Source organism: Lineus longissimus, chromosome 6 (genome assembly GCF_910592395.1).
Source record: "Lineus longissimus chromosome 6, tnLinLong1.2, whole genome shotgun sequence".
Lineage (NCBI taxonomy): Eukaryota > Metazoa > Nemertea > Pilidiophora > Heteronemertea > Lineidae > Lineus > Lineus longissimus.
Window position 1 is genome coordinate 9,627,260 of NC_088313.1, and position 12,302 is coordinate 9,639,561.

Here is a 12,302-nt window from a genome sequence, read left to right on the forward strand (position 1 = left end):
GGCTCGAAGCCGGTTCCAACTGTCCTCGTGTAGAAGCAAGGCCCACCCATTACAGTGTTGGAAGGGTACAATCCGATAAAAGTAATAAATGCGGCCTTAGGCCCCTCAAATTTAACCAATCTTTGGTATGTTTTTTTGTGTCGTCATTTCCTCCCCAGTTAAGTACGTATTTTGTTAAGCAAACCGATACCTTAAGCCACCGTGATGATGACACAAACTAATTCCAAATACATAGTTTTTAAAGTAATAGTCGGCCTTTTATTGCAGTATGTTTGTTCTCCTTTTGTTCACCAGGAAACTATTTTTCTGAACGTGTTAGATGCTTTTCCAATTTTGTTTCAGCTCTTAGATAGTCGGAAAACGCGTTATTCGTTATTTTCAGTACATGCAAGTTCTTTCGCGAAAGACCTTTCCCGCCACGTGAGTGCACGCCGAGATCCGAGTTCACGTCACCCCTCGATTAAGACGAAACGTGATTTCCATTTATCGTTGCAGTTGCAGGGAAATCAAGTCCCATCATCGTGACTTCGGAAAAGTCGATATCAGCACCATGACGTCAATGAGTAGATCCCAGCCCAAGTGTGACAATGGGTGATATGAATAAAGACTAGCAAATGCTTTTTTCTAAAACTCCGCGTACATTTACACTAGGCCTTTCTGTACAAAACTAATCTTTATTCATATCACCCAATATTAGGAATTGCTTACTATATCTATAATCATTATTTCTATGTTTCTCTCTGGCTCTGGTGAACCCAGACACCCAGGATCGTTAACCGTTATAAGTTTAAACACCTTTCTTCTTAATTGCTCCTTTCCATTGTTTTATAATCTCTATTATCTGTTAAAGAGGTTGAATAGCGCCTCCAGAAGCAAGCAACAGCGCCACCCGTAGCAGAAATAAGAACTGCTTAGTGACGCCATGGTTTCCATATACGGCATCTCATTTGCATATTTTTACAACCTTATTTACTACGAGTTATAAATATGCCAATAGCACGTGGATCATGCCGGGCGGCGCTGTCAGGTGTTTTCACTATGGGTTACATAATCGGCTACAAAGAGGCCAGTGTTCTGGTAAATGAAGTTAGTAATGATAGCGAAAGAATGTTAGTGTATGTTACGCAGTCAATAGCGATAGTAGTGAGTTGGAGAGAGGAGAAAATGGAAAATGGAGAGAATAGTAGTATGGATTTCGAGTCCCAAGAAGAAACTTTGCAAAGTTTTCATCAAACTGATAATCATATTCCTTCCTTCTCTGTCGTCTCCAACAATTAAAAGTTGCTGCAGTCAACCTGATGCGTTTATCCGCGAGCGAATCGACGAGACGAAGCATTTTTCAAGCATCCGACTCGAATGGTACCTTACAGATCCGCAAGGGGCGCGTTACCGAAAATGTTGCAAAAATCAATAACGTGATCGTAAATATTGTCATATTTTTCAAAATGAGAGTATGTAGATGATACGCAGACGGTAAACTAATGAAAGGCCAGTATCTATTGAACCTTACAAGTGATTTGGGGGCCTTGAAACTCCTTATATTTATCAATGAAACCTTATTCCCGCCTAAGGTTTTGACCGGGCCGTCCAAAACTCCCCATTTTTTGGCGGGCCATTCCCTTTAAGCTAGCTGTTTGACCCCTTTTTAACTTCCTGATTAGCAGCTGGTTACTAGGCCCCTGCCCTGGTCCTGTCTGGTAATCTTGTATTGCTGTGTACTGATTGGTTGTTTCTTTAATTACCGAGTGCTGGTTGGCTCAGAGCTTGATATTTGGGCTAGGCTATTTACCCATTAGGGATGTAATAATAATAATAATTTATTGTAAAAAACCTCCAAATAAGGAGCAGACAACACAAATATGCAATAAAAATCATACACAGAGAACGAATAAAAAAGCGATCAAAAGGGTGAAAGTAAAAGCTTCAATAGTTTATGGCTTTTCCGGTTTAGATTGGCACATAAGGTTTTTACCGAATCGACAATTCCATTTTCCTCCCTGGTGATACGTCTAGGCCTACATGTTGGATTTACAAACAGGACATTGGCGGCAGAGAGGCCCGACGAACTAAACACTCGGTTACACAGGGTACCCTTAATTTTTCTCGTGCCAATGACGACGTCTCGTGCTTTACAATCGATGGAGAGAATCCTTCTTAAAAGTCCAATTTGCTTCTGTTCGATTACTTTCCGCGGGTTGTCAATATCTAATGCCCTTAATAGAGGGCTATGATGACAAAATTTCGATAAACCAAAGCATCTTTTGATCAGGGAACCCTGCAACTTTTCCAGTTTCCAAAAAATTGCCCCGACTCAGATCAATTGTGTGCATACCATAAAATAGTGACGGAGAGCACACGCTCTCCCAATGTTTCACTTTCGCACCAGTCCAGAGACCTGGATAACACATACCACAGCCACTTAAACTAAAGTAGGCATTTCTACAAGATCGCGCGCGATGTGTGTAATTAGGTATAAATGATGATGTTAAGATGTTCTGAGGAAATCCTGGCAGATCCTGGGTCCGTATTCACAAAGCTTCCGTAAGCACTAAGGGTACCGTAAGGCATCCGTAACGATTTATGTGGTATTCACGAAGCTTCCGTAAATTTACGCATCCGCAAATCACGACCGTAAACCAGCCAATATTTGCGGGAGCGACAGAGTACCCGTAAATGCTACGGAAGCTCCGTAACAGCTGAAATGGCGGCCTTGTTTGCACTCTTTGCCGAAGAAAATCGGCGAGCATTGAGGCGGCAACGCATTTTTCGCGATCGGACTCAACCCCTGGACATCTACGACGATGTAGATTTGATCGACAGGTACAGAATGCCGAGGCACGTCCTGGTTGAAGTCATTGACTTGATCCAAGACCAAGTTGAGCACCCAACACGGCGGTCACATGCAATCCCTGCAACTCAACAGATCCTCGTAGCCCTGCGAATCTTTGCAACTGGTCAATTCCAGTTGGCAACTGGCGATGTGAGTGGGATCAGCCAACCTTCTGTTTCCCGGATTGTTACTTGAGTTGCCACGGCACTTCAAAGGATTTCTCACCGAGTCATTGCGTTTCCTCGGGACCGTGTGGCACAGAATCGTATCAAGGAAGGCTTCTATGATGAACGACACAGAATCCCGAACGTTTTAGGATGTCTTGATGGATCACTCGTCGAAATAAAATGCCCCTCCGAAGAAGAAGCTGCCTACATTATGCAGACATCACTATCACGCCATCAACGTACAGGGGCTCTGCTCACATGACAAAAGATTCACTAACATTGTAGTACAGTGGCCAGGCTCCACCTATGATGCATTCATTTGGAGCCACTCCAATCTCAACCGACAAATGGCCAATGGTCTCGGAGATGGTTATCTTCTTGCGGACTCCGCATACCCACTTCGACCCTGGGTTTTAACACCCGTGCGGAACCCCGAGGATGAAGCTGAGCGCAGGTACAACGTCCATCACCGAAGGACGCGTCAAAGGATAGAGGGTACATTTAGCAGATGGAAAATGAGATGGCAATGCTTACACAAGGACGGTAAGGTTACATTGAATTATCAAAATGCCCTTTATTACCGTTGAATCGTCCCATGAAATAGTAATTATCACGAAGTACGCATGTAATAAACAACATATCAAAATAAGTGATAGGGCACCCAATATTTATTGAAATATTGAGGTGAATGAAAAGGGAAAGAATTTCTGAACAACATGAGCTCATTCAAAATCAAAAGACTCAACTGCACACATAACGGCAAGCTACATTGTGTCAGTATTTCGATTTCTTTATTTTGATAAATCAGCTCTAGTTCTTAAAATGTTTTGCTGCTCCCCCCCTTAATCTCAAACAAACAAATATTTTTGAAACCCTTTCTATTTGCAGGTGGTGTCCTCAAACTCCGCGCAGAGTGTTGTTGCAGAATCATTGTTGCCACTGCAGTGCTGCACAATATTTGTGAGGAACGTGGTGTGCCAGTTCCCCCCGGCGCAGGCCCCGTCATTGGTGACAATCCTGACCTTGATGTGAACAACCCAGTCATAGACGATGATGCTGATGGCGCAGCAACAAGAGCAAGAGTGATTAGGGAGAACTTTTGGAACTGAAACAATGGTGTTTGACTGGACATCACCACAAGCGTTCCCTATAGTAACATTGAACAACAATTTATTGTGTACATACCGCAGATTCACTTTTCTAATACCACTGCCAAATATGCAAAAACTGACCACTATTTATTATTCATTTGGCCACTCCAACCAGTCGTCATGACGGCTAGAAGGCCTGTGTGACACGCCTACCACCTATTTCCCTGGTGATGAGTGTGGCTATTTTTCCAAAATGTTAATTCATGAAGGTAATGAACTGGTCTTAGAAAAGTGAACCTACGGTATTGTGCTCCCTTTCCTAGGATATCCACTTGTGCTGACTGGTTTAACTGTGAGGCGAGCATTCATCGGGAATTTAAATTCGCCCACTTGAAGACGTACCCTGATTAATATTCATGCAGAGTGATCGAATTTGGTTTTTAAACCACGGGAGTATAACCTCGCTATTAACCTGGCTAATGTCCGCCTCTTAGTTAAACTAGCCAGCTCAGGTGGATGTCTTAGGAAAGGGAACACGATATACATCGTACATCGCCTCTTTTTCGGCCACCACATGAATCATTGAATACTACTTTACCCTGGGAGCTCAACCTATTCATGTATGTAACAATGGGAAAGCTTACACTGGCAGTGGATTGGTCGGCCAGTACACAACAAATGACCTCCATCCATCTTTGTCGTCATGATTTCTTAGGCCTGCTCCAGCAAAAACAGTCACGTCAAGGAAATGTACCACTTTGCACCGGGACTTTGCACTAGGCCCTAGGCCCTATAGCGATTAATTGATCTGCCTAATGTGATTCACAGAAAAACTTTGGTTAGGCAAAAGCCACACAATTTCGGCAAATATTCCCTTGGCAAATATTGGCTTTGGGCTGTTGCATAATCAAAGTCTTTCTGTGTTTTTTTATTTAGAAAGAGAGGCCTACCGCCGGTAATTAGGGTAATTACGAGTAATTACTGGTGTGAGTGCGACTGCTTTTCCTGAAGCGGGTGCAGACATTGATAAAAAGTCCAGTGATCTGAAAGTGGCTAATATATGCCAAAAATGATTTCGAACAGTTGAAACAAACAATCTATATAGCCTATATAGGGCTAGTCTAGTGTACCAATATTGTTCGACACTTCTCTGTATAGTGCGTGATGGATTCGACTCCCTGACAAACAAAACAATATAGAAATAAACAAAAACAGATAATCATGTGCTATTAGCCTAGCATACACGTGGTCATGGCAAACAATTACAATTCTCAACAGGCGTTATCATCTTTAAAAGTCATAGGCCTGTCTCCTACGCTTTTGAGAAGGCCTCTAAAACGATATAAGCAAGATAAGCTGGGTGTGTGTTCATCAATTCAAATTTGCTAATTTCAAGAGGGCCTCTCAAAAGCGTTGGACCCTCCTTGTTATAAATTACTGTGTTCACTGGACCACACGCCATTGTCAATGCGTTGCGTCAGACTGGCAAAATTCTCCCAACCGGCTTCTCGGGCCATATAGTCTTTAAGTGAAATAAATGTGCCACTAATAGAACTCTTTAAGAAGATCCACAGCAAACAGATTTTCGTTTAAAAATGTCAACCACACATCTACTCACAAAAGACCACACTGCAATTTTGAACACTTCTGCCTACTTTTGCTGTGATGGGTCACGTTTTTATATAATATCGATCCACAGAGGTAAGAGAATAAAATCTATGCCCACCTTTTGTCGTTTCGCCTTGGGCATGGGGACAGCCAGGCCGGGGTCAGCAGTGTCGAACCCTCCCACTATGCCATATGTTCTAGTTGCTCCAATAAGACCAATCACCCTTCTGTCTATATCCGTCATCTGGCTATTATCCTCTGCTCTCACATTGCCCGTTATTCCATCTTCAGCCCTTTCTTTATTCGCATTCTTCTTCGCTCGTGTTTTCATGTCATCCCACTTTTTTTTCAGCTGATCCACAGTGCGAGTTACGTCAGGGGGAGAAATCGGCTTCACTTTCTTTGCTATTGCTTTCCAGCATTCCCCCTTCCTCACGTTTGTCACTTGATCCGTGAATTTCGAATCTATCGTTCTGAAGTCCTTTTCCACCAGCTCGAGCAGTCGTAATATTTCATTCTGGGTAAAGTTGGCCTTTCGCTCCTTCTTCTTTCTCTGCCATTTTCACTATGTTCCCACACAAAACAACAACAATACGAAAGAAAACTGGGAAAACCCTCAATATACACTGCCAAGTACAGCGAGTCACCCCTCACCAGTGGAGGCTGGACATACTACACACTAGTTCCACGCTTCAGTGTTATCTCAGTTGTCGGAGAGTTGCCCGTAGCGGGCGATGTATCGGCGAATCTGATTCGTCGAAAAGTTACGGATCCGTAACTCTACGGTGCCGTAGCAGCGGTCTACGGAAGGCATACGGAACCTTTTGTGAATACCGCGCAACGCAAATCGTACGGTACCGCAAGGGCTCCGCAAATCACGGCTACGGCAGCCGTACGTACGGAAGCTTTGTGAATACGGACCCAGAAATCCATCCTCCACCCTCTGTAGCTAAACACGACATTCTCGTGCCGTCGGATAACTAGTGTCGGATAACTAGTGTCGGATAAGTGCTGTCGGATAACTGCTGTCGCATATAAGGTTCCTCAGCCTCCCGCATCGCGGCGCTCTTGTGTCTTGATGATTATTGTTTTTGCTCTAAGCGACATACGATTTACCAATTGGTAACTGTAATGTAGTAGGCGCACTTCAAATGGCCTTGCTTTTGCACGTTTATGCGACAGTAGTTATACATTCGCGTTATGTTCTTTGTAGGGGTCGCGAGTTAGATACGCGCGTTTTGCTCTGTACGCACGGGTTGCTCTACACACACACACACACGAGTCGCCAGTTATAAAGACGCGTTTTAGGACATCATTTAATGCGGAAATAACCGCCCATAGAACTCACCCGGGGGGGAATATTACCGGCAGCGGGTTCGCCCAGCCCGTCCGCGCCACATGAATGGGCGCGCCCCGCACCCAGCGCGGTCAAGAGTAATTGCACGTGTTCCGCGACGCGGACGATCGGAGCCACTCATAGCGCTCTGCTGCAGCTGAGCAGCACGTAAGTAGATCAGCATGGATCAACAGTTCATTTTTGACCTTGATGCAGCAGGCCCCAACATGCCGGCGACAACAAGGAGAATAGATCGAACATCATCGGTTTACGATGTTTGTTTATGGCTGCAAGAAAACCAGTTCCCGGGAGGAACTGTGGACGCGTTCAGAGGTAACATTTGGCTGCACATTTCACCATTTTAGGGATTTATTTTAGCCTATGAGAACTATCTCACACCGGGATCTTACCCGAGATCTTAGGCCCATGCTCTGTGCACAATGAAATGTACACTGTATTGGCATCCATACACACATGATAGCCTACGGGACAACCACGAATCACGATGTAGATCTAGGCATACATTGTGCACATTTAGATTTAGGGGATTCACAGGATTTTAGTATTTTAACAAGTGGGTTGGTAGAGCCCGGGTAGAGCTCACCATGACAGTCAGTGCAAACAGTGCAGTGTATTCAATCATGGAGGTATCGGTATTCCATGATTCAATAAAGGAAAACTGTAGGCCTGGCTAAACGCGCACGAGGGGGCCTGTCGTCTAGAAACCCTTGTTGTGTACCTCATTGGCTTAGTATGCATATCGATTGCGCATGCATTGTTATTGCTGGAGCACATTGTCTTCATTCGATGAGGTATGCAGCAGGTTTTTTTCAAACGGCGGGCTCACATGGTTTACAGTTTTCTCATTCTGCATTGAATACACTCGGGCCTACTCCTTTAAAACACTGGCTTTTCTGGAGAAACTAACCCCTATTATGTCATGTCACGAGTGTACTTAGAATTTACTTTCCATTTCAGACAATTTAGTTGACGGGAGTGTGGTCCATTCTCTGAAAGAACATCAGATAAGAGAGCTGATCCCACAACTTGGAGTCCGTGTGAAATTCGAAGAGCTGCATCAGCAAATGTTGGGTTCACCAACACCCACTGTTAGATATGACTATGAGGTAATTATTAAGTTGGCAGAATGGTTGGCACCAATCAGATCGTCTAGAACGAGATGGCTCACCACCACCTGAGATGTCACATAGCCTAAAGAGGGTGCTGTTCAAACAGACACGAGAGTGTTTCCAGACGGAAAAGCTTGAAACAATCTTTTTAAAGTCTGATTGTACAGGTTCAAATGGAGTATGGGATTTAGCAGTTTCTGAACCAAAAGCCTGAATTCAGGCAAAAGGCTCCCATGCCGGTTGAAAAAAAATCTTATGTCAAACATGGACGAGGCAGCCCCTGTACAGCATGTTCGTGATCATTCGGATCAAAGCTGAATGTAGAATTGTGTTTTTTTCATTTCAGACAGCGGAAACTGACTCCCAGGTTTCACTTGATGCAACACTATCGGAGATCCTGAGCAGCTCCCAAACTGTAATTGAGGGATTTGAAAGTCCGGCATCGTTTGATATAAGCCCAATAGCATATAAGCTAGCATTGTCACCAGCACCCAGTTCGAGTTGTTCATTTTCCATATCAACTGATTTTCCAAGGAGTGCGACGTTCGCTACCCCAACGATCAGTCGTCCAGCCGCTGCAGCAGGCTGTGCAGCCTCCAGTCCAACCGAGGTGATATATCAGCCTCTACCGCCTTCAAAGCCTTCGACTTTCCAGACATGCCAGATCCCTGGTCCTCCGGAGACACTACCAAGGCCGCTATCTTTGCCGAACTTTAGTGCTCGCCTAAAAGACAGTATAACGGCAGGAAAGCTGGGGCTGGATTCGTCGGTAAATAACCTTTTCATCGTGGAATGTGTGAACTATTTCACCAGTTTCAAATCGAATCTCGCCAAGGACTATACAGAAATAGCCGAAAAGATTGTGACAGAATACCCTGTCCTGGGTGACCCGTTTGGAAAAAATAAATGGGTAAGCTGAGTGCTCTAGAATACCACAGGAGAATATGCATGGTACTTTTTTTTGTTGGAGACGGCAGAAACTAAATCAAAGCCACAGCTGTACAACCCGGTCAATTTTTCCTTCGAAAAGGGTATTATAACTGGTTTGACTACCCCAAAATTTGCAAAATTCCAAGGTGTAAGTGAAAACCTGTCTGCCACTTGCACTTTCATGACTTCATAACAACAAGAGTAATTGCAGTGGCCTTACTAATGTGGAAGCAGTGATACTGATACCACCTTGAAAATTGGAATAATATGATACCAAAAATACATAAGGCGAGCTAATAACATGAGACTCCAGTGATGATTGCATCGAAGATTTGTTGTCTTATAGTTTCTAATGTAATCTAATAATTTAAAATTTCACCTTCAGGATTCCATCCGAGAAAAATTCATCAATGCTGTTCTCTATAGGCGAAAGACGCCTAGGGCGAAACGTGACCAAATGGAGAAGCCTGGGAAAAGGAGGCAGAAAGTTCTTCCCGACCACAGTTATGGAGGTGAGCTTTTTTGTCACATTCAGTGGCATTAGTTCCCCTGCAACCAACTTGCTGCAGAAATTAATTTCCTTATTGGGGAGCTTGGGGAGAAAGTAAAGCATGGCTTTTTGAAGTATAACAGGTGGGTGGGAGTTTGGAACCATTCATTTCTTGGGTGCTCGTTGTTCTTCTTTCCAAATATCTCTTTAAAACCAATCAATGACTTTTACCCAAGTGAGCATTGCTGTGCCAGGATCTAACTTAAAGATCACCTTCAGACCTGAGTGTCGAATCTGGCCATAGAGTAAGCGTTTGATTTTAGCACTTGTCCGCTTTGCCGGGACAACATAGATTTTTAGACTGTCAAGTCAAATCTGTGTTCAAGTTGTCCAATGGACAAGTGCTGATTTTCCATTTTGTATTAAGTTTTTAGCATGTACCGTGCTATTGCATATAGGGAGGGGTTAAAAACCTTCCAGAATCTTGCAATGTCACCTAATATTTGAATCGCCCCAAGTCTAAATTTCAAAATGTTCCTTGCTGGAGATGTCCAACCTTCCTTCCCCAGATCCCCACCAGTACAGTAGGCTAGCCTACATGCGTGCAACACACATGACTGACTGCATAAACCCCTGCTAATACTGTAAGGTACTGCTCCACTTTCCAGGTGGCAGCACAGTCTTGCGTAAGCTATTCATTGTATTTGCTGACTTGTGCGGTCATCTATAGAACAGTGATATCTTCTAGTAATCTACCGATGTGCCCCCAACACCCAACTTCTACCACGTTCTATGTGCCTCATATTAACCTATGTTTCTTCTTTCCAGAAAATGTCAAGTTACCTAAGACCGAACTACAGAAACTGTCCCCTAAGAAGTCGACGGTGAAGGCTTTGCTGGAGGCAACATACACCAGCCGGAGGGATTGGATTACCTCTACACCCTCACCGTGATTTTCACAGCTGTCACTGTGATTTTGATTACTATAACCATAAAGGTGCATCTTTGTGCCATGTTTATTGTGAGAAATGATGATGATAATCAATGGGAGAGGTTTTGATAGAAAATGTCTTTTATATAATAATTTGCCATGATTTTCACAGCTGTTACTGTGATTTTGATTGCTATGACCATAAAGGTGCATCTTTGCGCCGTGTTGCATTTGATAAATGATAACAGTGATAATGATAATGAATGGAAGTTTTGATAAAACTGTGATTTTATTACTATTTTGCATTAATAACGATGATGATGATGATAATTACATTGAATGTTTCAAGTTTTGTTAAAGCATTTTTTTTGAGAAAATAAACGTTATTTTAGACATAGTGTTATTGCTATGGTTCTGTTGCTTTTTAGATGGGAGGGGGAAATTCGACAGCCCATCATGAACTGGCATTGCATGCCCATGTGGGACGGGCACACCGTTAATGGGCAAGGCCAGCCCATGATGGGCTGTTGGATTACCCACTAACTCGGTAAAATTGTGAGGACAAGGAAATTACCCAATATTGCCTTGGAGTGAATTTTACCCATGAGATGGGTAATTCGGAAACCTGCACTAGGCTGGCCCTGCCCATCCGGAATGAGCTAGGATTACTGTTACAAGTACGTCAAATTACCCATTATCTTGGTAATTGTGAGGACAAGGGAATTACCCACATTTTTGGGTGGATTTCGCCCATTTAGTTTTTTGTGTGTAGTTGACTTCACCCTTGGCCTTAGTATGGTAAAGATTCATTCATATCAACTCTTGTTGATACTTTGTTGTGCACATAATTTTGTAATGTTTCAGTGTCGGTTGTAGATAAGAAGTTAGAGTGACGTGGGTAATAAATAATGTAAATAGATGTCTTATATGGTTTTGTCTTTGGGTTCGAGTTCAGAGTTGCGACGTTTACGGTGACAAAATATATAAGCCATTTTTACCGCTACACAAGGAAACGCCTGACTAGAGCATCGTTCAACGTGGAAAGGATCGGTGCGTGGAAAGCCGGCGGGCAGAAAATGCATGCCGCATACCGTCTGCAGACTGGGGGTTTTCTCATGATTCAATAGAATCTAAGGTTTGGAATTAGGGGACCATATCAGTAGTTGCTTTGCGCCAACTTTTTTTCAAAGTTTGTTTTCTTATATTTGAATTGCCTGTGAATCATCTTGCAGGAAGATTTTTTTGGGTGTGCATGACATATGACGTACTTAATACAGAACATGTATATTGTATCGGCCTGTTGTGCCTCGTGCGCCTGGTAATTGATTGGCCGGCAAGGTTGGGTTCGTTTCAAAGGCAGCATTTCATGATAAAAAGTGCTGAATGACATGGGTAAATATAATTAAAAATAACAGAATGAAGAAACCCAGGGAACAGAAAACCATTGTATATCAAACACCCACCTTGACAGTTGTCCTCTGTCTCTTGATGTTAAGTGAAAATACCGGCCTCTTTGACATTCTAAACAGGTGCTGTTAGGCCAAATAAAAAATGTTTTCAGGCAAATGTTTATTACTACAGTCCTGGTCACAAGATACATCCTAGCTGATTAGCATCATGTTGGCCCTACGTGCTAAATCCGTGCGAGTCACACATACATGTAGCGTGCCAGTGGATGCACTTGGTTCACAGTTAAAGGAATTTAGGCCTACACCCCAACTCGTGGTGTATCGCAAAGCCTGTTTGCACAACGGCCTAGATAATCTTTGTTCTACCGTTTGGCATATAC

General features: G+C 43.3%; 1 protein-coding gene across 1 annotated transcript; it reads left to right on the forward strand.

Annotated features, from left to right (window-relative positions):
* Positions 1–7,214: 7,214 nt before the first annotated feature.
* On the forward strand, positions 7,215–10,535 carry LOC135489957 (uncharacterized). Its single transcript, XM_064775594.1, has 5 exons — positions 7,215–7,365; positions 8,011–8,159; positions 8,509–9,072; positions 9,478–9,604; positions 10,411–10,535. The coding sequence occupies exons 1-5, from the start codon at positions 7,215–7,217 to the stop codon at positions 10,533–10,535; spliced, it is 1,116 nt and encodes a 371-aa protein (XP_064631664.1).
* The last annotated feature ends 1,767 nt before the right edge of the window (positions 10,536–12,302 follow it).

Bases quoted from the DNA above. Each gene is read 5' to 3' on its own strand.
- LOC135489957 (XM_064775594.1), top strand. From the start codon at position 7,215: ATGGATCAACAGTTCATTTTTGACCTTGATGCAGCAGGCCCCAACATG. The intron at 8,160-8,508 runs GTAATTATTAAG...TTTTCATTTCAG, and splicing joins CTGTTAGATATGACTATGAG to ACAGCGGAAACTGACTCCCA. The intron at 9,073-9,477 runs GTAAGCTGAGTG...TTTCACCTTCAG, and splicing joins CGTTTGGAAAAAATAAATGG to GATTCCATCCGAGAAAAATT.